This window comes from Cibotium barometz, chromosome 43, assembly GCF_041138505.1.
Source record: "Cibotium barometz isolate CiBa-2024 chromosome 43, ASM4113850v1, whole genome shotgun sequence".
Lineage (NCBI taxonomy): Eukaryota > Viridiplantae > Streptophyta > Polypodiopsida > Cyatheales > Cibotiaceae > Cibotium > Cibotium barometz.
The window spans coordinates 1,186,392-1,213,034 of record NC_141088.1 but is presented as its reverse complement, the minus strand read 5'-3'; the positions used below and the strand labels follow the sequence as shown (position 1 = coordinate 1,213,034).

At 50.3% G+C, this 26,643-nt stretch overlaps 1 protein-coding gene across 2 annotated transcripts in view; it reads left to right on the top strand.

The window, feature by feature from the left end:
* The first annotated feature begins 498 nt into the window (after nt 1-498).
* Nucleotides 499-26,643, top strand: part of LOC147613409 (uncharacterized) — a 53,653-nt gene continuing 27,508 nt past the window's right edge. The window contains exon 1 of one of the 2 annotated variants that reach the window (XM_086781343.1): nt 499-701. In XM_086781343.1, coding sequence (XP_086637469.1) covers nt 617-701 — 85 coding nt within the window. In that variant the 5' untranslated portion in view covers nt 499-616. The remainder of the gene's footprint in view (nt 702-26,643) is intronic. The other variant, XM_086781344.1, reaches the window with a different exon arrangement.

Genomic DNA, 26,643 nt, shown 5'->3' with positions numbered 1-26,643 from the left:
TCTTGTGAACACGTTTTGCTTTGGTAATCACGCTGACTATATACTACTCGCTCTACTCGCCTGTGAAAATCACAGGCGACAATGGAATGCATAAATGGAAAATCCCGATCCATAGTTATTTTTTAAAAATTGTTTAAAAATTTTCTATGGAAAAAAAATAACATCATCCTTCGTCGAATTGCTACGGTCATCTCCACCCCTCTGCGAGCGCTCATCATCGTAAGATGGCGGGGATTATCGCGGAGACAAATAAAACAACTGCACGAGACCTGAGGTTTTCGCTACTAAAGGATGCCGTGTAGGGATAGAAATCACACCTGAGTTTTCCAAACTAATCGACGGAATGTGAAGGACGAGCGTGCAGCATGTTGGAACCTTTGGAAAACCGCTTTCATGAGAGAGAGAGAACCGTTTCATTTCTTTTGTTTTGCCTATAATGTATTAAGGTCTCACAGGCCACCCCAAAACTAATGTACATCCAAACTAATGTATTGATTTTTATTTATTACTCATTGTGTGCCCCCTATTGCAACCTTCAAATTGTAGCCCTGTCGACGTCGAGAAAAAAGACCCATTTACTTCCTTATGCAAATGGTGCTGTGAATTGAGTACAAAGATGGGGGTAGTGAATCTCGTCACGATACAGCAGCCTTTTCTGCTTTCGCCGCCGCGACTTACCTGCCGCAACTCTGCTACACCAGGTCAGGACACTGACAGCACTTCCACCTACTAAGATATGTGAAATTTGCACGAAAATTCCCCCAATTTTAGGGTTTTTGATACAGTTTTTACACAGGAGTTTTTGACCCAAATTTGGGATTTTTCATCTATTTTTAAGGTTTTTGGCACAGTTCTACACATGGGTTAAGCCAGTTTGAGCATGGTGCCATGCTCGGCTTCATTGATAAGCCCTGCACACTCAGAAGTCAAGCTCAAATTTAATGAGGTTATATTTGTTATTAAAATCAAACTTAATTGCACTAGGATCTCTAGGACGGCATTACTAAAGGCAGCATCATCGAAGTAGGTTATCTCAATGAGGTCATATTTGCCTTTAAAATGAAATTGCATGCTAGACTCTAGGACAGAATTACTCAAGGCAGCATCATCGAAGTAGGTTATCTCAATGAACGGACACAGAAGGTATCAGAGGAGGAACCCATGAGTGTAGGTCTGCCCCAATTTGGGGTACTTAATGTGGAGGAGTTAGCTCAGTTGGTAAAATGGCAGACGTCCAGTGCTAGGGTTTCAAGTGAAGGGGCTAGCATCGGGGTGCGAGGAACGATGTAATTTCAAGTTCAACACTGACTGCGCACAAAGTAAAACAGCCTCAAGGGAGGCAAATATTTTGGTCAATGAATCCTTTTTGGGATCCTCAATATCCTGGTCATGTATCGCTGTATACCCCATCCTTGAAAGAGGTTAAGAGTGTCTTGGATCTCTAAGGCCCTAGGTAGGGGTAACACTTAGTCTTGCTGTGATTCATTTCATGTGTTTGCATGATTTTACTATGGTCTGACTGCTGGATTGATTGTATTATTCATGTAGCTAGATGTGAAGCTCAAATATAATGAGGTTATTTTTGTTATATTATTACAATCAAATTCAATAGGACAAGGATGATCTAGACTCTAGGATGGCACTACCATATGCAACACCATGGAAATAGGCTTCATTCTTGGTGAGTGGCTCTTTAGACTTTAAAGAAGAAGATATTAGAGGAGAAACCCATGAGTGTAGGTTTGCCCAAACTTGGGTACTTAATGTGGAGGAGTTAGTTTAGTTGTTTAACGGCAACAATAGGGCTTCAAGTAAAGGGGCTAGCATCGAAGTGCGAGGAACGATGAATTTTAAGTTTGACATTGCCCTCTCATGGACCTAGGAGATTGATTTGCACAAATTAAAATAGTGTAACTTAGTGTCATGACTTGATGCTAACCGTAGGGTTAGCCAACCTAATCTAGGGGTTGGGAAAATGGGTCAAGGCTCATAAGTAATAATCCCATGAGTTATAGCTGTTTATAACTCATAAGTGACTATATAAGTGGGATAAGCCCATAGAGTGGGTTATGTTATTGTATTGCACTATTGTGATAGTCAGTACCTACTAGTACTTTGATAACCCACTCGTGCTAGTCCATAGATGGACATACATAGTCTATCGGATGACCCCTTGGGGCATGTCCTGGTGGGATGCGAAGGTTGATAGATGCAAGTTTGTATGGATGGGAGCCTTGACCCCTATGCTCGGGGCTGATCCAATGTAGTGGATCTATGGTTGGGAGGTGAGCTTGGGCTTGAGAAACCCAATATGGATTAACTTTTTTTTTCCCCTGAGAAAAGATCCTTTCATTAGTTATATAAAAAACGCCCGTGGGGCTACAAAAACCCTCTCCTGCTCATAAGAAAGCAGAGCAGAGATCCAATCAAGGCAGCTAGGGAGACTCTCCCTAGGGCAAAAAAGTACAAATATCAGTACAAAGAACTGAGAGGCTATATCATACAATAGGAGGGGGGGAAAAGCCAAACAGGTGGCCTATAGTCACTAGTGCCAGCCGGGGGTACCCGTGTGTAGGGTATAGAAGGGGCCGCTGCGCCAAGTGGTGTGAAAGGCCTGGCGCCGCAAGATCGCCTCATTCGAGTCGCCCCGGATGCGGTCATACTGTCCTCGCATGGTGTGGATCAACTCCTGCCAAATCCCTCGAACTGTCTCTGCTGGTGGCTCTTGTCTCCCCTCAAAGGCCCTGAAACACCGAGCTCTCCAGGTGAACCAGATGGTGAGGGTGCTGAGGAGCTCCCATCGTTGATCCCTCTCCTGTGTCCAACCGGCGGACGAGAAATCCGGTGAAGGAACAAGGCGAGGCTGGCCCCTAATGAATCTGATGGCCTGGCTGTCCTGCTCCGTCTCATATCCCAGAGCAGGCCCTGACAAAGTCGACCAAGCAGCGGCACCCCACGTATACATGCCCTCTGGAGAGAGGGGGCCCAGAATGCGCAGCATCCGCAGCCAAATCTGTTGCGCTTGTGGACAGTCCCATAGGCAGTGTCTCTGTGTCTCCAAAGGGTGGCCGCATCGGACGCAGGCCGTTGGAAGACCACTGTAGACAAGCCAGGTGCCAACTGCAGAGCCCCTGGGCGACCAGCCACTGGAAAGTCGAGATCTTGCGTGCCTGTCGACTAGCCTAGAGCCTGGTCCAACTCCTGTGAGAGTCCCTGTAGTCGCCAATGCTCCGATGCAGCTGGAGAGACCATCCTCCTCGCAGTCAAAATATGTCTCCCCAACCGAACAGTGTACTGGAAAAGCTGATCTCTGTGGCCTCGGGGGATGCATAAGGATCATGCCACTCGTACTCGCCAGGGTCCCACTGGAGCCGGGCCAAGGGGCGCACAGCATATGCCCATATGCGCCAATCAGAGTCTACATCTGTAGGGTCTGGATCAATATGCCACTTCCGGGAAGCAGCGGCCACTACCCGTATCCTCTGAAAGATGCACTCTGCAACCAAAGGTGTCACGTGCACACCAGTCAGGTGTACAGTGACATGGCATCATCATATGGCATCATTAGCATCATAGATATTATCAGGCATTTAATCAGCATTTTACAGGCATTTTTAGGCATTTATGAGGCAGCCACTGGTTATATTGGTATTTTATGGGGATATGTACTGGCCGACTGCAGTCCACCTGGCCGACCAGCAGCCTCTCACCCATATATATATTCAGGCGCCTCATCCATTCAATCATCAGCAGGCTCATCAGAGTGAAGCGCATCCTCCATCTGGATCAGCAGCGTTTCAGCATATCATCCTCAGCCTCATCATCAGTTAACGCATCATCAGTTCAGCCATCATCAGTTAACGCATCATCATCAGCCATCATCATCAGCAAAACGCAGCCAGTTCAGCCCAACAGGTCAGCGTTTCAGCATATCATCAGCATTCAGCATCTGTTCCCTAAGCCTCCCTTCAGCGTTTCCCTCCAGGAGACAAGGGAAGGAGTGGACAGCAGTTCAGCCCGCATTTACAGCATATAGGCAGCATATTCAGCAGTACAGATCCATTCGGATCTCATTGTATTATCATTCATTCATCTAATATAGCTGCATTGCATTGACACATATCTGTTTGTCTCTTAAACATCATTAAGTGCAGTTAAGTGTAGACTAAGGTTGTGATTACTACGGTCTTCATCCCTCTCATGTCACATTGGTATCAGAGCGTTACAGGTAACCAGCCTTAGATCATGTTTAGTTCATCAGTCATTCAGTCAGTCTTCATTTTTATCGCTTCCGCACAGTTAAACCCAGTTCTCAAAATTTTGCAAGCCACCCTTAGGGATTTTCCCTTAGGTCTGCATCAGTAACCCATCCATCTGCATTCTTGCACAGCATATAGGGTTGCACATGGTTTGCATAGCAGTTATCTTAGCAGTCATCTTAGCAGTCAGTCCTGCATACATGTTGCCCATGAACTCTCAGGGAAGAATGACATCCATCATCAAAGGAGGACATAAGTTTTGGACTTCAACCGGCAGCAGCAAGGGGGTTTCTCTTCCACAGAAGACGGAAGTTTGCTCCAACATCGCCTCAGGAGGTTCAGAGCTTCAGGTACGACGGAGATGGTAGGTGAAAGGTTTCCAGGAACAGGTCAGGGGTGACTCAGGTATTTGCCATTCAGTTCCCGCAGTACATAGCGTCTTGGCTCAAGGATTTCACTCCTGCAGACGGCCTCAGTCCCAGCAGAAGACAGAAGGGGGCAGTGGTTCGGAGGAGAAGGATCGCAGAAGAGTCGAAGGTTGCCAGGTTTATCACCCAGCAACAGTTTAGCAGCGGGGAATGTCACGTGCACACCAGTCAGGTGTACAGTGACATGGCATCATTAGCATCATAGATATTATCAGGCATTTAATCAGCATTTTACAGGCATTTTTAGGCATTTATGAGGCAGCCGACTGGTTATATTGGTATTTTATGGGGATATGTACTGGCCGACTGCTGCAGTCCACCTGGCCGACCAGCAGCCTCTCACCCATATATATATTCAGGCGCCTCATCCATTCAATCATCAGCAGGCTCATCAGAGTGAAGCGCATCCTCCATCTGGATCAGCAGCGTTTCAGCATATCATCCTCAGCCTCATCATCAGTTAACGCATCATCAGTTCAGCCATCATCAGTTAACGCATCATCATCAGCAAAACGCAGCCAGTTCAGCCCAACAGGTCAGCGTTTCAGCATATCATCAGCATTCAGCATCTGTTCCCTAAGCCTCCCTTCAGCGTTTCCCTCCAGGAGACAAGGGAAGGAGTGGACAGCAGTTCAGCCCGCATTTACAGCATATAGGCAGCATATTCAGCAGTACAGATCCATTCGGATCTCATTGTAATATCATTCATTCATCTAATATAGCTGCATTGCATTGACACATATCTGTTTGTCTCTTAAACATCATTAAGTGCAGTTAAGTGTAGACTAAGGTTGTGATTACTACGGTCTTCATCCCTCTCATGTCACAAAAGGCGACTCCGCCTCCACTCTCTGAAGTCTGCCCTCATCCTGGATCTCATAGTAAAGGCATCTACCATCCTCAGTGCAAGCTCTGATAGCAATCAGGATCTCCAATTGTGTAAAGGCTCCCATCCACCGTGGGGCCGCTGGCTCGAGAGGCGTGAACCACTCCTCAGTGAGTGCCTCCTGAATGTCATCCCTCATAATCAGCCCCCCTCTGAAGTGACTCAGCCTCTCCACCTGGATCTCCTCTGGGAGACTGCAGAAGGCCTGCCAGTCTCCAAAACTACGTGCTGGGCCTGCCGCCAATGGTCCCCAGGCTAGACAAGGCCGAGAACCGAGCATATGACCCTGCTCTGTGCGTACCGCTAGGCTCCAGATGAGCGGCTGTCTGGCCCGCTCCTCATCACAAGTAGGTCTCTGAGAAAGCCCCGGTCTCAGCAACTCCCAAGCTCGCAGGATGCTCAAGGCAAATCTGTCCTCCCATCCTCTACTGAGGCCTGTCCTCCTCATCTCTATGAAGATCCATCGTATCTCTGGTGCCCAAGTGCCCCCTGCTGGGGGAGCCCTAGCCTGCAGTCGTTGAAAAAGAAGCTCCTTCCAAGGCTCAGCGCCTGGAAGCAGCCCCCGAACAATAAGCTTCCCCAATAAGGCTCTACTCTGATCAATTGGATCTATAATGCCCAAGCCCCTCTGCCGTGCTCGAGCAAGGTCGGTGCTCAGTGCCCGCCGGACTGCAGGTGAGCGCCAGGGTACTGCCAGGGCCTCCCGGGGAGCTGAGGCGAGAGGAGGGGGAGGAGGGGGGGGAGAAGGGGGTGGAGAAGGAGCTGCTGACAAAACCGGAGCGGGAACGGGAGGAGGCGAAGGTGGAAGCGAGGCGGAAGGGGGGGACGGGGGAGGGGGGGTGGGGGCGAAGGAGGGGGTGCTGGCATCTCCTGATCCTCAGTCTGCGCTGGGGTCTCCTCCTGGAGGGGAGCAAAGCTGTTCCTCACTGGAACCCAGTGATGCTGAGACTGTGGCTGCTGCTGCCTCGGTCTCTGGGCGTGCTGCTGTGGCTGTCTCCCTCTACGGTGCCCCTGTCCAGGCTACCACTCCGAGGTCTCTGTGGGCTGAACAGGTGTCCCAGAGGCTGCCTACCGAGCCGCATCTGTGGGCTGGCCATCGGGGGCCTGCTGTTGCGGTGAAGGTCGGGGTCTCCTGCGAGGGCAGGCCTTGGCCATGTGGCCGACCTGCCTGCATATAAAACACTGGTTCGGGAGTCCCGAAAACTCCTCTCTCTGATCAATCCATCCCCCCCCCCCCCCATCCTAGGTAGCTGAATGACCTTCGGAAGGGAGGAGATGTCAGGAACCAGAACTCTGACCGAAGGTAGACCAGTTGCTCTAGCCACCATTGAAGCTGCTGTGGGGCTAGTCTCAAGCACCGAGCCCACCAATGCTCCTAGCCTAGAAAGGAGCGGAAGGTACTCGTGGCGGAGTCCAGGGAAGCAAACTGTGACATGGAATAGGCGCTCTCCCTGCTCGGCCGCCCGCTGCTGGGTCGAAGCCATGCTGCCAAGGTCTGAAGAATGCCCGAGCGCCCCTGATGTCAAGGAGACTCATGGCTAGGACCTGGGCCACGCTCTGGGCTGTCTCGAACTCAATCTGGTAGTGTCCACGGCCCAGTAACTGAACGTCCAAGATCTTGCCCACATCTACAAGAAGGCGGGCCTGGAGAAGATCCCGGATCTCCCCTCTGTTGGGGCGAGTGCCGACTATACGGCAGATGGTGGAATGTGCCTGGAGGCGTTCCACCTCTGCGACGAGGCTCGCTTCCTCTTCTGGCGAAAGAGAAAGCCTGATGGGGGTATCCTCAGGGGCGGGCGAGGGGGCTGCGGAAGAGTCCCTCTGAGGTGGGGCGGGAGGAGCCATCAGTGTTTGAAGCTAGGTCGAAGGCGAAGCAAATGCGGAGAGTCCTGCAAGAACCGAGCTGCACAAAAGGCGGAGGGGGGAAGGCGGAAGACAGAGAAAACAGAGGGGGGTGGAAAAACACAAAAAAGAGGGGGAAGGGCGTAAGGCGGCGGCGAAAAAGCAGGGGGGGTGGAGGAAACGCGAAAGGGGGTGGGGGGGAGAGAGGGCGGAGGCAGGCGGAGGGGGTGGGTCGCTGAGGAAGGGGAGAAACAGGGGGGCGCGAAGGAGATGGAGCAGGGGGTGGCGGGCGCTACAGAGCTGGGGCGGGGGGTGCGAGAAGGACAGGGGAGAGGGGGGAGCAAACGCGAGGGCGGCGAGGACAGGGCAGGCGGGGGGAACAATCGCGAAGGGGGGAGTGCGTGCAGGCGGCAGCGCGAGCAGGGGGGGAGCGGAAGCTTCAGCGAGTCTCGTTTCCCAATGGTGACATTATTTATGGGCTAGGCCCCTTCCTTGTCCACACTTGTGGCTTCCAAGATCCTACCATTGTAGCTGCCTCTCTCGCTCAACCAGAACACAAGGGACTGCTTGTCCCTTTGACCTGTGCACCCTACTGCCCTAGAAGAAACCCAAGGGTGAAGTCTCCGTCTAAGCTAAAGTAATCCTGGATGATGGCCCAAGACGTGTTGCTCTGCTGCTCGTGAAGGGCTACTCCCCTGGATGAACTATGAGCCCCAAATGGCCCCCCCAAAGCCAACTAACTTGTAGCCTATTCTCGCCGACTAGAGCTTCCAACCAGCCAACCCGGCTTGCTCCCCCCCAATATGGATTAACTATGCTTATGTCTTTTATCTAGGGGATCTCGGAGAGGGTTTGGTCTTGACAAGCCGCTGACAATTGGTATGAAAGGAACCCTAAACCAACTAAAGGCATAAGGTGAAGCATGGAGCAAGATTTCTGAAACCTTTCTGATATGTTTTTCCTAGGGTTTGCTCAAGAAACTGGGAAATAACAATCACTTGAACACTTAATGAAATGGACATAGCACAAAACTTAACAAAGTTGAAAACTGAAAATTGCATATGTACACCACATTGGGGCTAGAACTTGGGCCGACCCCCCCCCCCCAAAAAAAAACCAAGCGTATTTTATTTGTACAATGATTCACGGGCTGTGATAGCCAGATTTTCCCTAAACAAAGAAATGAATACAAAAACCAAACAATGCTTGTCGGAGAAGAATTCCGTTGAAGACTTTCAACAATTTCTTGTCACTCGCTGGAGAGAAGCAAACGCGTCTACGGTGTTCCGAGTCCACACACACTGGTGTGCTCGTACTAGCACTTGGCTTGCCCTGGTGAAGTAGGTGGAAAGCCGATGCGGAGGGGTGTAGTAGGGCACCCTTATGATGAGGATTGTGGCTATGTACTCGGTTTTGCAAATGGTTGAGTGTAGCACCTCCAATGAGCAAAGCTAATGGAGAGGTAGGTGTGCAAGAAAGTGCGGATCTGTTTTGCAAGAGAAGATGAAAATGTATCGTGCATGGATTATTAGTTGCCCACACCAAGCATTGGCCACATGGGTGCCCACTATGAGGGCAAAAGGACGAAAGGACCAGATGTACGAGAGATCAGAGCAAAACAACACAGCATGAAATAGGTGAGTGAGTCTGTATAAAATGGTGTGTGAACATATGTACAAGAACCCTTTGATGTGAGGTGACTCTGAGTAGTAGACCAGTGCAGAAGCAAAGAGAATGTCGGAGCTGAAGCACTGTCGGTGACGAAGGCTCGCGTCGGTGGATGCAGAGGCATTGCGAGGTGGTAATGAGTAGCGGAAGGTGAAGTGATGATGATGTCAATGATGATGCAGACTCTCATGACAAGGGTGCTACGGTACTTGAATGGTGATGAAGAGTAGAGAGGGTTCCGTCCCGAGTGATGCGGGCTCTGGTGGCGAGAGTGCTGCAATACCTGAGTGGTGGTGAGGAGCAGAGAGGGCTGCCATCCCGAGTGGTGTACTCGTGCAAGCTCTGTGTAGCAGAGAGGGCTGCTGGCCCATGAACTGATATGAAATGTTGATGATATGTAGCAGAGAGTGGGCTGCTGTCCCAAGGTATGCTGCTAAAGGAAAACGTTGCAGATATGCTGTCAATGAAGAAGATGTGTTGATCTAGGGCAGGTGCCGGCAGCAGCAACATCAGATAGATGATGTGGTACCGGATATGTCTATGAAGTGGTACAAAAGACTAAATAAAGAGGCAATGCTATATATGGTCAAGGGGGTTGCTGGTCGGCCAATGAAAGGGCAGTCGGCCACAAAAAAAGATGGATAAAATCTAATAAATCCAAAATAATCCAAATGAATCTCCTTTTTAGGGCCCCTCTCAGGCCAAAAAGGGGACCATGAGAGAAGATGAAGGATGCTAGGGTCCCACACTGACACTCTGGTAGAAGGAATGTATCCCCCTCTGGAAACAAAGTCTGACAAAGTCAGAGAGGGCAATCGTGAAGGCAAAGGTGGTGAAGGTGAGTTGATGTAGATGGGTTGATCGTCTGCCAAAGTGAGATCTTGAGCGGGGCTCTCCTCTGAGTAAGAAGTCCCATTCCCTGTGTGGTCCAGATTAGAGTTTTGAGAATCAATTTCTGGTGAGAAAAATTGGTTCTTCGGGAGTGCGGGTAGACGATCCATGCTGTGTGCTCTCGAGGTCTTCAATCCCTTTGCTCACGATAGCTCTAATACCATGTGAGGGCAAAAGGATGAAAGGACCGGATGTACGAGAGATCAGAGCAAAACTACACAGCATGAAATAGGTGAGTGAGTCTATATAAAATGGTGAGTTAACATATGTACAAGAGCCCTCTGCTGTGAGGTGACTGAGAGTAGTAGACCAGTCCAGAAGCAAAGAGGATGTAAGAGCTGAAGCACGGTCGGTGACGAAGGCTCGTGTCGGTGGATGCAGAGGCACTCCGAGGTGGTAATGAGCAGTGGAAGGTGAAGTGATAATTATGTCGATGATGATGCAGACTCTGGTGACAAGGGTGCTGCGGTACCTGAATGGTGATGAAGAGCAAAGAGGGCTGCCGTCCCGAGTGGTGCAGGCTTTGTTGATGATATGTAGCAGAGAGTGGGCTGCTATCCCAAGGTATGCTACTGAAGGAAAACACTGTAGATATGTTGTCAACGAAGAAGATGTGCTGATGTAGGGCAAGCGCCGACAGCAGCAGCAGCAGCAGATAGATGATGATGCAGACTCTGGTGACAAGGGTGCAGGGTGTTGCGGTACCTGAATGGTGATGAAGAGCAGAGAGGGATGCCGTCCCGAGTGGTGCAGGCTTTGTTGATGATATGTAGCAGAGAGTGGGCTGCTATCCCAAGGTATGCTACTGAAGGAAAACACTATAGATATGTTGTCAACGAAGAAGATGTGCTGATGTAGGGCAAGCGCCAACAGCAGCAGCAGCAGCAGATAGATGATGTCGTACCGGATATGTCTATGAAGTGGTACAAAAGACTGAATGAAGAGGCAATGCTATATATAGTCAAGGGGGCTGCTGGTTGGCCAGTGAAAGGGCAGTCGGCCAGCAGCAAGACACAAAAAAGATGGATAAAATCTAATAAATTCAGAATAATCCAGATGAATCCCCTTTTTAGGGCTGGACAAAATGCCATTTTCAGACACCCACCCCTCACTTATGGGGTGCCCACCCCCCACTTTGTGGCCACTAGGGTGCCCACCAAGTTGGGCCGTGGGCACTTTATAAAACGTCCTCCCATTTTTAAATGAATGTGAACCTGCAAAGGTTATAAACATTACAAAGCATTTTAATAACTAATACAGGGGTTTTTGAGTGCACTTACCACCTATTCATAGGCCACAAAACACGTCAGAATACAGGGCAATCGCATGGTTTACGGGTAGGCATCCCAGGCCCATGAATTGGACATTCATAGCAGGCAAACACATGAACAAACGGTATAGCAGGTACAACTCCATTCAGCCAGTATAGCAATAACATGGGCTGGTACAACAGGTACAGAATCTGAAACAGCAGGTACAACCTTCCATTCAGCCGGTACAGCGAGTACATGGGCTGGTAAAGAAGATACAACTTTCCATTCAGCCGGTACCGCCCTTCATTCAGCTGCTGTGCCATGGTTAATCTTGTCCATGAACAGTCTTAATCCCTGATTAGTCAACAGTTAGCATCAGTTAGACAACATGTAGGACAACAATGTCAGCATCATCAGTAGAAGCACCATTGGTGTTTGCTTCAGCATCATCAATATCATTCTTGGTAGCATCACCATCCATGGTAAGGTACAGGTGGCTTGTCGGCTGGCAGCAGGTCATTGTACAGTAGGTGGCTAAGTGCCCAGGCAGTAGGCAACAGCATGGACAAGGCATGGTTTTCAGTGCAGCATTTATGAGGTTTTGTGCAGGAATATTTGTCCACAACAGGCCGACAATTTGCAGCTTCACTTTGGCCATCTGTTTGGGGGTGATAAGCTGATGAAAACTCAAGTTTAGTGCCCATGTTATCAAATAAAGCCCTCCAGAAGAGGCTTGTAGTCCTGGGATCTCTATCCCCAACAATGGACTTAGGCATACCATGATGCTTGAAGATGTGAGCAAGAAAAAGCTTCACCATATGATCAACTTTAATGGTTTTCTTGACGGGCAAGAAGTGAGCTTGCTTGCTAAACCTGTCCACAATGGTCCATCCCATGCTGGGATCTAGGCAAATCCATAATGAAGTCCATACTAATGCTTTCCCATGGCTGCGAGGGAATAGGCAATGGCTAAAGCAAACCTGGAGGCTTTTGCCTATCAAATTTCACTTTTTGGCAAGTAAGACATGCACGTATATATGCCTCAATGTCTTTACGCATACTTGGCCAAAAGAAATCTCTCTCCTCAATCATGCGTGTAGTAGGCATGATACCTCTATTGAAAGAGTGCACAGAGCGGAAGCAGAGTGGCACTAGAATGTGCTGAACAGAGAGTGTAGGAGAGAGAGAGAGAGATCTGGAGAGAACTATGCTGAATATACTGAAGCAAAACAGTCCCAAGCAATCAAGCCGTGACCAAAGAAAGTTCCGAATAGTTGTCGATCCCGCTCGCTGAAGCTTCCGCTCCCCCCCTGCTCGCGCTGCAGCCTGCACGCACACCCCCCTCCCCGCCTCCTATCTGCCTTCGCGTCTACTCCCCCCGCCTCTGCTCATTCGCCCCCTCCCGCCTCTGCTCATTCGCCCCCTCCCGCCTCTGCTCATTCGCGCCAGCCCCTCCCCGCCACTGCTCTTTCGCGCCAACCCCCCCCCCCCTTGCTCCATCTCCTTCGCGCCCCTGCTCTCTCCCCTTTCTCCGTGACCCGCCCCCTCCGCCTCCCTTCGCCCTCTCCCCACCCTTTCCGTGTTTCATCCCCCCCCCCTCCCCCCCCCCTGCCCTTTCGCCACCACTGTTTTAATCCCCTCCCCTCATTTTCTTTCCGCCCCCCTTTGTTCTCCCCCTCCTCCTCCGTCTTCCGCCTTTCCCTCTCCGCCCCTCCCCGCTCCGCCTTTTGTGCAGCTCGGTTCCTGTAGGGCTTTCCGTTTACGCTTCGCCTTCGACAAAGCTTCAGACACTGATGGAGGCTCCTCCCGCCCCACCTCAGAGGGACTCTTCCGCAGCCCCCTCGCCCGCCCCTGAGGATACCCCCATCAGGCTTTCTCTTTCGCCAGAAGAGGAAGCGAGCCTCGCCGCAAAGGTGGAACGCCTCCAGGCACATTCCACCATCTGCCGTATAGTCGGCACTCGCCCCAGCAGAGGGGAGATCCGGGATCTTCTCTAGGCCCAGATGTGGGCAAGATCCTGGACGTTCAACTACTGGGCCGCGGACACTACCAGATTGAGTTCGAGACAGCCCAGAGCGTGGCCCAGGTCCTAGCCATGAGTCCCCTTGACATCAGGGGCGCTCGGGCCTTCTTCAGACCTTGGCAGCATGGCTTCGATCCAGCAGCGGCCGAGCAGGGAGAGCGCCTATTCCATGTCACAGTTTGCTTCCCTGGACTCCACCGCGAGTACCTTCCGCTCCTTTCTAGGATAGGAGCATTGGTGGGCTCGGTGCTTGAGACTGGCCCCACAGCAGCTTCAGTGGTGGCTAGAGCAGCTGGTCTACCTTCGGTCAGAGTTCTGGTTCCTGACATCTCCTCTCTTCCGAAGGTCATTCAGCTACCTAGGATAGGGGGAGGGATGGATTGATCAGAGAGTGGAGTTCTTGGGGATCCCGAACTAGTGTTTTATATGCAGGCAAGTCGGCCACCTGGCCAAGGCCTGCCCTCGCAGGAGACCCCGACCTTCACCACAGCAGCAGGCCCTCGATGGCCAGCCCACAGCTCGGCAGGCAGCCTCCGGGACACCTGCTCAACCCACAGAGACCTCGGATTTGCAGCCTGGACAGGGGCGCCGTAGAGGGAGACAGCCACACAGCAGCAGGCCCAGAGGCCGATGCAGCAGCAGTCACAGTCTCAGCATCACTGGGTTCCAGTGAGGAACAGCTTTGCTCCTCTCCAGGAGGAGACCCCAGCGCAGACTGAGGATTTGGAGATGCCAGCACCCCCTCCTTCGCCCCACCCCCCTCCCCCGTCCCCCCCCTCCCGCCGCCTCCCGTTCTCGCTCCCGTTTTGTCAATGGCTCCTTCCCCACCCCCTTCTCCCCCCCCCCCCCCCCCCCCCCCCCTCCCCCCTCCGCTCGCCTCAGCTCCTTGGGAGGCCCTGGCTGTACCCTGGCGCTCACCTGCTGTCTGGCGGGCACTGAGCACCGACCTTGCTCGAGCATCGCGCAGAGGAGACCTACCATGCCGATTCGGGCTTCACGGATATCCTCTATCCGCAGTCGTCTGAGTAGGCTCGACACTAGACAGCGCTTGGAGGCTTTTGACTACTCCTTCACACGGCTTTTTGGAGCGGAGGGCCCCCATGACCAGCACCCATCAGAGTTAATGTGGTGATACCTCCGGCCCGAGGGGAGGCACTTGATTCAGCGGTGGCCTTCTCCTTCCCTCTCTGTGGCACTAGCGACCGACAGTGGACTCTGGATCTCGCTCTTAGCATACTGAAGACTCAGGCAGTTGAGTTTTCTCACCATGTGAGCGATCTGGAGGTGACAGACGTGATAGGCCGACTCTCGGAGCTGGCTCACTTCTTTGATTCCGAGAGTGCGGATGCCTCCGGGGTTCGCCACTTGGTGGTTCGCATAGTGGCAGACCTAGCACGCGACCCTGGATATGTATGTATACATGAGGTTGCTCTCTCTGAACGGGAGGCAGTCGCCATGGGACACAGCCCCACTGGCGCCTGATCTGAGATTCTTGCAGCACACTGGGTGGGCAGATTCGTAGCCGCTCGGATGGGGACTATTCTCCATCCAAGCCGCTTGCGAAGGCCCGCCGTATGGCTAAGACAGCCTCCACCTCAGCAGGTCATCCATGAGGATCATCTCATGGAATGTACAGGGCCTTGGCGGCGCACACTATGTACGCTATCGTGGTTGCTTGAGGCAGGAGCTTCAGAGATGCCTGGTTGGGGGCAGTATTGATATTCTGATGATGCAGGAGCACCATTTGAGTGAGAGCAGGATTCGGAGATATGGTTCCATGATGCCTGGTAGATGGGACACATTTTGGTCTGTAGGGTTTGGCCCCTTGGGTGGGTAGGGAGGAGTATGTATGGTCATTGCGGATGTATGGCGGCAGGCCATTGTGGATCGCGGGGTCATTGTGCCTGGTAGAGCACAGTATGTTATTCTGAGGATGCAAGATGAGCTCTTTGGCGTGCTCAATGTCTATGTGCCCAACCATGCTAGTGCCAGAGCAGAGTTTTGGACCCTTGTTACGGATGCATTGCCCGAGGTCGCACATTGGTGTGTCGGAGGAGACTTCAACATGCTTGAGGACCTGGCCGATAGGGTGGGAGGCAGTCATGTTACAGTGCACGGCACGGAGCTTGCAGCTTGGGAGCGATTTTGCATGACACTGCGGATCACTGATGCATGGCAGCATGAGGCTTTCTCCTGCTCTGAGGACAGTCTTAGTTTTTCTCGGTCCGGATCGCCGGCAGGGAGGGACTAATCTATCACGGATTGATCGCTTCTATGTGGGCGACAGGTTCGGGGAGCGTGGGGGCTCCGTTGGCATTCTCGCTGGCACTTCTTTTTCAGACCATGCGCCAGTTATTTTGACACTTGAGGAGGGGACACGGGAGACAAGCTTGCAGTTGAGGATCCCACAGAGGATACTTACAGATTCCAGTCTTTCTGAGGACATTGAGAGGATATGGCATGATAGCCAGAGCTCTGACCTGGATGCAGTAGGCCAGTGTGCCCAGGGACTCATCGAGCTCAGCTCTTTTTTGCACGCTGTAGCCTTGACAGAGCTGGGAGAGACCCGAGAGCGGGAGTGCCGCTTGAGACGTAACCTTGCTTCGCGCCAGTGCCTTCAGGAGCAGCAGCCTACATGTGAGTGGCGTCCCAGCTGAGCCAGGCATGCCAGGAGGTTAGAGAGGCAGAGGAGCAGAGACATGGGTTCTACTATCATCGCCAGGCCTCACAGTGGACGCAGCTTGGTGATAGAGTGACTGGGGAGTTCTTTGAGATTATCGGACCCCGCCATACTCGAGCAGGTGTACGCCAGCTCAGGAGACAGGACGGCTCGTTAGCCACTGAGCGCGGGGAGATTAGAGCCATTGCCACTGAGTTCTATAGAGACCTGCTCTCAGCGGAGCCAGCCACGGAGGCACGTGATGCTTGCAAACAGACTGTGTGGGCCCATGTGCAGAGGAGGGTCACAGATCGTATGCGCACAGTTCTGGGTGAGCCTCTTTCAGAGGATGAGCTTGTTGAGGCTTTGAGGGTCCTTCCGCGCCATAGTTGCCCTGGCGAGGACGGATTGACGCCTGCCTTTTTTATGCGCTGTTGGGACATTTTTGGGCCAGGCCTCCGCAGGGGCTTTCAATATGTTTTGGACACTCGGGTGATGCCACAGAGCTTTTCAGAGGGCTTGATCTTTCTTATCCCCAAGGGGGAGGGAGTGTCTGATGATATTCGACAGTGGAGACCTATTACGATCCTCAATACTGTCTACAAGGTCCTATCCATGGCCTTGAGTTTGAGGATTCAGCGCTTCCTTGGGGAGTTGATTCATGCTACCCAGACAGGATTCGTCAAGGAGCGCAGTATCCTTGACAACATTTTCACCTTTTGGGAGGCGACGGCCCGAGCTAGATTTCTTGACGAGGACTTGGTCGTTATGCTTCTCGATTTTGAGAAGGCATATGATAGAGTCGATTGGGGTTTCCTAGAGGACACTATGCTTCGCCTGGGTTTTGAGCCAGTCTGGATTCGAGGGGTGGCGGCTCTATATTCCACAGCTCGTAGCCAGGTGCTGATGGCAGGAGGACGGGGGCCGAGTTTTGAGTTGACCAGATCAGTCCGTCAGGGGTGCCCTCTCGCCCCGTTTCTTTTTCTCTTCTTTTGCTGAGGCTATGAGCATGTATCTGACAGCAGAGGAGGTTGGTTTGAGAGGACTCCAGCTCCTAGTCCGGGGTGAGGACCTGCTCGATTCTGAGTTTGCTGATGACACGGGATTATTTTTGCATGGCCAGGAGGCCAATCTTCAGAGGGCAGAGCAGTCGCTACAGGTTTTTGGTGCAACTTCGGAAGCATTGATTAATTGGCGCAAGACAGTGGCCTTTTGGATCAGTAGCGCTCCCACTCCGGCATGGAGCCCAGACCCGGGTTTTAGACGGATTCCTCCTAGCACAGCAGTGCGGTATTTGGGATGCCAGATTGGACTTGATTTGTCACCTGAGCAGCAGTTCGCCTTGCTTCTTCTGAGCATTCGGAAGAAGCTTTTGTATTGGAGTACAGCTCGGCTATCCTTGGCTGGGAGGGCGGTGGTGACAAATCAGGTGCTTTTAGCGACCATGTGGTACATCATGTCTTGCTGGATCTTCTCGAGCTCTTGCATCAGCCAGATACAGAGGTTGATCAGGAACTTTCTTTGGGTTGGGCGGGACGGTCAGCCAGCCCGGGCTAAGGTTGCTTGGGCAGTTATTACTCTTCCGCTGGCCCAGGGGGGCTTGGGCATTATAGATCTAGTTGATCAGAGTAGAGCCTTATTGGGGAAGCTTATTGTTCGGGGACTGCTTCTAGGCGCTGAGCCTTGGAAGGAGCTTCTTTTTCAGCGACTGCAGGCTAGGGCTCCTCCAGCAGGGGGCACTTGGGCACCAGAGATACGATGGATCTTCATAAAGAAGATGAGGACAGGCCTCAGTATGGGAGGACAGATTTGCCTTGAGCATCCTGCGAGCTTGGGAGCTGCTGAGCCCGGGGCTTTCTCAGAGACCTCCTACTTGTGATGAGGAGCGGGCCAGATAGCCGCTCATCTGGAGCCCCGCGGTACGCACTGAGCAGGGTCATATGCTGGGTTCTCGGCCTTGTCTAGCCTGGGGACCATTGGCGGCAGGCCCAGAATGCAGTTTTGGAGACTGGCAGGCCTGCTGCAGTCTCCCAGAGGAGGTCAGGTGGAGAGACTGAGTCACTTCAGAGGGGGGCTGATTATGACATTCAGGAGGCACTCACTGAGGAGTGGTTCACGCCTTTTGAGCCAGCGGCCCCACGGTGGATGGGAGCCTTTACACAGATGGAGATCTTGATTGCTGTCAGAGCTTGCACCCCGGATGGTAGATGCCTCTACTATGAGATCCAGGATGAGGGCAGACTTCAGAGAGTGGAGGCGGAGTCGCCTTTGGTTGCAGAGTGCATCTTTCAGAGTATACGGGTAGTGGCCGCCGCTTCCCGGAAGTGGTATATTGATCCAGACCTTGCAGATGTGGACTCTGATTGGCGCATTTGGGCAGATGATGCGCGCCCCTTGGCCCGGCTCCAGTGGGACCTTGGCGAGTACGAGTGGCATGATCCTTATGTGTCCCCCGAGGCCACAGAGATTACCTTTTTCCAGTGCACCTGCACTAACTGAAACCGGCCTCTGATAGAAACCAAAGTGCGGTAGACTAGCAGTCACCCGTCCACTTGTAGTCTAGATATGAAAACAAAACAGATTGGAGCTAGAGTGCCCAAATCTGGAAACAAAGCGACACCTGTTGGCCCCAAAGCTTGGCGCCCCTTGCGGTATTTCTTTATTCAATTCCAAAAAAAATATGAATGGCTGAGTACAACAAAAATCAGCCAAGAGATTACACCTGTATGTCCAATCTGACGGCCCACAATTCCCTCTTAGCACAGAGGATCTATGCACACAGATCTGTGTTTCACAATAACACACTGTGCCTCCCTCTGATCAGCCAAGACCACTAAGCAGGGCAGCCATGAGCATACATCTGGCATAACTCAAGTGCATGATACAACATCTGAGCTCATACATACATGTACTGTCCAAACTCTGTCTCAACCCTTGTCAATCTGCCATACCCCTCCTCTCACAAGGGGCCAGATAACTCATATCTGCAATAGACATCAAGCAGTAGAAAGAGAGATAGATGAACAGAAGTGGAGCTTACCAAAATCAGCCCGTGAATCAGCACTGGAGGAAGCAGCGGCGGTACCAATCTGTACTTGCAGGCACTTGTTTCCACAACCCTGCTTCACACGCATGCACGTACTTGTCTGTACCCTCCTCCTTGTGTTCACTTCTATGCTGTCTTGACTATGCAGATCTGAAAAACAGCCCCGTACCCGTCTGTACTACCTCGGGATACGTGCCAGGAGTTGTACTTGCAAACGCCGCCTGCTGCCAGCACCTGTACTCGCCTGAATCTGCGCAGTCAGTCTGTCCAGAACCTGTCCAGCGTCGCCAGCAGTCGTACTGCTGTACCTGGACTGTCGGTACACTGTAGTCTGTACGGCAGTCGTACAGTGTTGTACCTGCTGTTGTACCTGTCTGCAGCACAGGCTGTACCAGCAACTGCAGCCTTCTGTTACAGCCGCCGCCCACTCTCCTGGTGCAGAGAACACTCAACGCAGCCTGTACCTACTACAACCTGTCCGTACAAAACTGTACGGCTGGTTGGTACAGAGAAAAACAGCAGCAAACCAATCTTCAGCAGTCGACCAGTTCCTTCCCTTGCTTTTCCACGCTTCCCCACAAGAGTAACTATGCTCCACGACTCCTTTTCCCAAAAAGAAGAGAGAGAGGGAGGAGAGAGAAGCACTCACTCCAAAAGTGGAGTGGCCTCCTCCCCATAAAAATCCTAGGGCCCCAAACTTAAAAAGTCCCTAGGGGCCACTAAGGCCTAGGGGCAACTTTAATAAACATTAAAGTTTAATGTTCTAGTTCCCCCCTTCACACCTAGGGATGTCCACACATCTTTAACTCTGTCCGGGCACCCCCCATGTGAATCATTCAATATTCTGACTCTGCAACCACCATGCCCACACTTGTGCTGTTCCATTTTCATAGGGCCATGACATACCCCCCTCTTGAAAAATGGCAAGCATCCTCGATTGCATTCTGGTGATGCATCAAAATATCCAAAGTGAAATATACAATATGGCAAGATCAGCGTCCCAATCTCTCTAAGCCATACACATGTATCAACATTCACTGCAAACCAATGGCATAGTAATAGTCCAAGTTGTATACCACTGTGAACCATACATATCCACAAAATCCCATGTGACTAGTACACATATATCATAGAAGTCCCATAAACAGATGTACTGTCAGCCTCAGTACCTTCGGGTGAGATAAACTGCTGCACCAAGCGACCTCTAGATGTCATCTGAGCCTGTCTGTATCAAGGGAGTGGAGGTGCTACCCTCCTCTTGAGCATCAGGTAATGCTCCAGACCCATGCTCTGCTGAACCTGAATGAGCCACAATAAGAGTCGGCTCTAACTCAAAGGCATCGAGATAAAACTGCAAAACCTGAGGTGAATCTGTTAAGTCACCTTCCTCCATCCACTTCGCATCCATCGGTGAATAGTTCTTGAACTTCACAAGATAGCGACGGGAAACTTTACCTCGTACCTTCCTTTCTTTATGTGCCAGTATCTGCTCTGGAATCAGAACCTCATCAAGTTCCTCAACTTCCGGCTGAGCCTCATCTGATACATCCTCAGGCACATCCCCACGGAAAGGTCTAAGAAGACTCACGTGAAAAGCATTGTGAATCCTCCAGTGATCTGGTAACTTCAAACGATAGGTTACCTCACCAATCTTTTCCAAAACCTGAAAAGGCCCATAATATCGCATGCTCAACTCAGGGAATAAGCGCTCTTTACCCTTCATGAATGGGAGAGAGAATTAGGGTTAGAGTGTCATGTGGGAGACATACACAGAGAAAACAAGGGAGAGAGAGAGAGAGAGAGTTGTGGGGATAAGTCAACTCACCAAGTGTGAGTGTGTGACTCCCCTATCACACATGTATATTGCACTAGTACACAGTGTGCACTTAGTACATTAAAAGTACTAAGTGTACTATGTATTATAACTTATGGGCTTGTACACACTATAAGGGTGGGCATAGTGCCTTTACCCCAACAACCTCCCACTTAAAGGCAAAGTGCCCTTAAATGAAGGAAAAGAAAAAAATCAGCATGTACATGATAATATACAAGGCCATATCAAGGCTGAAACGGGCCTCATCCAATGCCCATCAAGTGTCTGCAATGAGCAAACCGCTCCGGAGGCAAACTCTTTGTCAACAGATTAGCCGGGTTGTCATCCGTATGAATCTTAACAAGCTGAATTTGCTTGTTCTCTATCACCTCTCTGATGAAGTGATACTTCACATCCACATGCTTCGTCTTTGCATGAAAGACAGGGTTCTTTGCCAACTGGATGGCACTCTGACTGTCACAATGCAACAATGGAACATCCCCTGTATAACCCAAATCAACCACTAACTGAGATAGCCATAATGCCTCCTTGCAAGCCTCTGTGGCTGCAATATACTCGGCCTCTGTAGTAGATAAGGCTGTGCACTTCTGCATCCTGGATATCCATGACACAGCACCTCCTGTGAATGTAAACACATAACCGGTAGTAGACTTCTGGTTATCTGGATGACCGGCATAATCCGAATCCGTGTAACCATGCACTAATGCATCCTGTTTGCCAAAACAAATGCACATATCCTGTGTGCCCTTCAGGTATCTCATGACACCTTTCATTGCTTCCCAATGCTTCTTGCCAGGGTTGGCCATGTATCTAGAAACCACTCCCACTGCAAATGCAATGTCCGGCCTAGTAGCAACCATGGTATACATGAGACTGCCACAAGCTGAAGCATACGGAATCTTGGCCATATCAGCCCTGCCACTATCTGACTGTGGGCTGTCCATAGCACTGAGTTTCACATATGGAGGCAAAGGAGTACTAGTCTTCTTCCCCCCGTCCATATTGAACCTCTGCAAGACTTTGCCAATGTATTCCTTCTGAGACAAATACAACACATGCTGATTTCTGTCCCGAAGTATCCGCATACCCAAAATGTGATTTGCATCACCCAAGTCCTTCATATCAAAGGTTTGATGCAGCCTTTTCTTCAAGGTGTCCATCTCCTTACGAGATTTCCCGGCAATCAACATATCATCAACATACAAGATGAGGATCAATAGACTGCCATCCAAAGCTTTCTTGGTGTATAAGCAGTGATCTATGTCACTTCTCCTGAATTTCTGGGATTTCATGAATGTATCAAATTTATGATACCATTCCCTTGGTGCCTGTTTGAGCCCATAAAGACTCTTTTTCAGCTTGCATACAAGCTTCTCCTTTCCATTTACTGCATAACCCTCTGGTTGCTGCATATATATCTCCTCATGGAGATCACCGTGAAGAAAAGCAGTCTTCACATCCATTTGAATCAAGTCCAGATCATCATGAGCAACCAAAGCTAATACAGCTCTAAGTGTGGTCATTTTGACCACTGGAGAGAAGATCTCCTCAAAGTCCACACCATATTCCTGCTTGAAGCCCTTAGCCACTAACCTGGCTTTGTATCTTGGCTTTGCATCTGGTGCAACTTTGAGCCTGTAAACCCACTTGCATGGCAAAACCGTCTTGCCTGCAGGCAAATGCACCAACTTCCATGTTCCATTTTTGTGCAGAGAATCCATCTCTGACTTCATGGCACGCTCCCAAAGAGCCTTGTCTGCCCTCTGTAAAGCCTCCTTATAACATGAGGGCTCCCCACAGTCAGTGAGCATCAAGTAGTCAACCCCTGGAACAAACCTGTGAGGGGCTCTGGAGGGTCTTGTGGACCTCCGTACCCAATGACCATCATTTGCAGGTTGCTGTCCAGCCTGCATATCACCTATTGGTGGCTCCTGTTCCATGCCATAAGGCTGAAAAATCATGCCCGGTATCTCCTCTAACTGTGGTATATCCATAGGGATATCTTTTGCCATCTCTGGCTGTCCATTTGGACCATTTTCAGCACCATTTAAGGGCTGGTTTTGCTGCTGTAATGGCTGATTTACAGCCCTTGGTTGTTGTCCATGATGTCCATCATCATCAAAGATGACTCTGCTAGGCTCCTGTTGCCTTGCAGGCTCCTTATACATGCATGTTTCATAAAAAATGACATCATTGCTGCGTATAATCTTTCTATTCACGGGATCCCAAAGTCTATAACCCATTTCACCTCTGTCACCATATCCTAGGAATATGCATTTGTGAGACTTAGGATCAAGTTTGGTGCACATTTCCCTGCGTATGTGCACGTACGCAACGCAACCAAACACTCTCAAGTGCTTGTATGATGGAGGCTTCCCTGTCCATACTTCCTCTGGCACTTTCCCACCAAGCCTCGTGTTAGGTGATCTGTTTATAAGGTGAACGGCTGTCATAACAGCTTCAGCCCAAAAACCATGAGGTAATGTAGCATGTGACAACATAGAACGGACCTTCTCCTGAATGGTCCTGTTCATCCTCTCTGCTGTCCCGTTTTGTGGAGGATCATAAGGAGTAGAGAGCTCCCTCTTGATGCCTTTAGCATCACAAAAGTCCTGAAACTGTTTGGACATATACTCTCCACCATTGTCGGAACGCAAAGCCTTCAATGTTTTGCCAGTTTGATTCTCAACAAGAGCAACAAACTTCTCAAACACTGAGAATGTATCACTCTTCAAACGAAGAGGATAGACCCACACCTTGCGTGTGGCATCATCAATAAAAGACAGTATTTTGTCCCTCCCAAAGAAAGCTGAGGCATCTCACATGCATCTGTATGCACAAGCTCTAACTGAGCATCTTTTTGTCCAAGAGCTTTCTTGTGGGGGCACTGTAGTTGCCTACCATATATACAATGCTCACAAAACTGAAAACTTGAAAACTTTAGAGAAGGCAAGTAACCCAAATGAGACAATTGCTCCATTCCTTTGACACTCATGTGTCCCAACCGGCTATGCCACATAGAAATTTCCGGCAGCTCGGTTGCATTTACATTAGCATGGTGACAAACACCTGCATGCCTGGCAAAGTGCATAAGAGAAAAGTGGCTTTGAACTCATCGTCCATTGCCAACTTTTGATTTATAACTTGGCTGACAATACCATTAAACTCATTTAGATGGGCTGTCATAGACGCCCCTTCCTTCATCTGAAGACCTATGAGTTTCTTCAACCAATACACTTTGCTTGAGGCACTTTGTTGGGCATACAAGTCCTGCAATCTTTGCCACATTCCCCAAGCTGTCTTCTCTTCACGAATGCTGAAAAGTAAAGTGTCTGACACAGACAACATGATGGTAGATCTTGCCAACTCATCCATATCTTCCCACTCTTCAGCAGTAAGAGAAGCGGGCTTTACACCCCTTTCTTTGATAGGCTTGTGCTGCTTTTTCTAGAGCAACACATTATAAGCAATGAAGAGCTCTCACCTGTGGTTGCCATAGCAATATGCAACCTGTCAATGCCTGACTCCCTGCAAAATGTGCAAACACTGCACCAAAAGCACACAAAGTGCTCACAGTTGTTCTCCCAAGCTTTATCTCCCACTGCGGAAACACACGAATGCAACTTTTCTCCCACTGTATGTGATGAAAACACCAAAATCTGGTTGCTGCAGATTTGGGACAGCAACCTGTCAATGCCTGACTCCCTGCAAAATGTGCAAACACTGCACCAAAAGCACACAAAGTGCTCACAGTTGTTCTCCCAAGCTTTATCTCCCACTGCGGAAGCGCACGAATGCAACTTTTCTCCCACTGTATGTGATGAAAACACCAAAATCTGGTTGCTGCAGATTTGGGACAGCACCTTAAATGTGCTCTGTTCCCCTTCCAAAGTACTGTACAGCAGTACTAAGTGCTCACCAATGATGTACCAAACCTGTACTGGCAAGTATAGCAGCTGAAATCGAGCCTTTTCCTCACTCAAATCAGTGTACAGCCATGCCAAAACTTGCACAAAGCTGTGCCAAATCTGTACCAGCAAGTACAGTAGCAATAAATGCTCTCCTGGCTGTCCACATGAGTGAAAATCAGACTTTTACAGTCCCGAACACTGCATACAACAGTCCCTAATAGAAATTGGGCAAAAGCCCCTTGATTGCAAGCTGATTTCTGAGGATTCAAGGCATAAATGTCTTGCCTGCTGCTTTGCCAAGCTTAACAAGCATAAAATCTTGAAAAGCCCCTTGATTTAAGATCAATTGCTGATCATACATGGTACATTGACGCACATGAAGGCATCCAGAGTCTTCGCGATGCTTCCCCCTGGCCACATATACATCCAATACATGAAAGCCCCTTGTTTTACAGGCACATTGAGTGCTTGACAGGCATCAACACGTTGCCCAAGGCATCAAATGCGAGTGCCTGCATGCAAATCAAATGCGAGTGCCTGCATGCAAATCAACCAAATCGGCACAAAAGCCCCTTGATTTGCACTGCAATTTTGCTCGAATGTGCGATTTCTCACATCATACAGCATGTATGAATGCTTAATTGCACAATTACATCAAAAGCCTCAAATTTCGACATCCAATTTCCTGCAAATTGATCCTGATTGTGACCAATGTCACCCAATTTTGCCAATTTTGCTCAAAATTGAGCAATTCGGCACCTGTACCTGCTCAATTGATTGAATTGATAAGAAATTCCCAAAATTGAAGGCAAATACCTCTAAATTTTTGAATTTCTCTGATCTGCAGGCTGAATTTCAGTTGTTGCAGGAGAGGGGGTTTGCTGATGCTGCTGCAGAAAGGGTGCTGCACGTGTGTTGATGCTGGAAGAGGAAAGAAGACCTGAATCCCTCTTTCGCCTTGTCTCTCACTGTGGGGTTGGCGGATTCATTGAGTTCGACACCAAGCAGGAGGCTTGCATGGCCATTGTGAGGCGGGATGGGCACAAGTTCAAGGGGCGCTGCATCAGAATGGACTTCGTTGAGAAGCGGCCCCATGAGAGAGCATCTTTCACGAGCTCTTCTCGTTTGTCCTCGTTGCCGATAGTGAACAAGGGCCGCGTGATGGATGTCCGCCTGCTGTGCGCTGACTCATAGACGGCTTTACGGCTTCGCACGTAGGCGTGTTCGCCTGTTATATTGACGCCCGCCTGCCTAGTGGATAGCACTACACCACTTCGTGCAGGCCTCCTCGCTACCCCAGCTTCTTGTTGCCGCCGACCTTCTTTGTCGCCTGCCTAGTGGCGTACGTGTCCGCCTGGCTGCTGCGACTGGTTCATCGCCTGTGGTGTGCTACGCGTAGCTCTGCCACGTCAACACTTAGTCGACCTGCTTCAGCTGTAGCCTGCGTAAGTTGCTGCCCTGTTTGTGTGCGTTGCTATGTTGCGCTGCCTGTCATGGCAGCTTCTGACACCTGCAACACCCAAGCCAGTCGTATGCTTCAGCTTGTAATGGGAGCCTACAAATACAGCATATAGAGCCGTCAATTTTGCTGCCCTGCACTGGAGGTGTGTGAAGCGAAGGCTACAGAGATGAAACCAGTGGCACTTGCTGCTAGCTCTGATACCAGTTGAATGGGAGAGAGAATTAGGGTTAGAGTGTCATGTGGGAGACATACATAGAGAAAACAAGGGAGAGAGAGAGAGAGAGAGAGTTGTGGGGATAAGTCAACTCACCAAGTGTGAGTGTGTGACTCCCCTATCACACATGTATATTGCACTAGTACACAGTGTGCACTTAGTACATTAAAAGTACTAAGTGTACTATGTACTATAACTTATGGGCTTGTACACACTATAAGGGTGGGCATAGTGCCTTTACCCCAACACTTCATCTTCTTGAGTCTA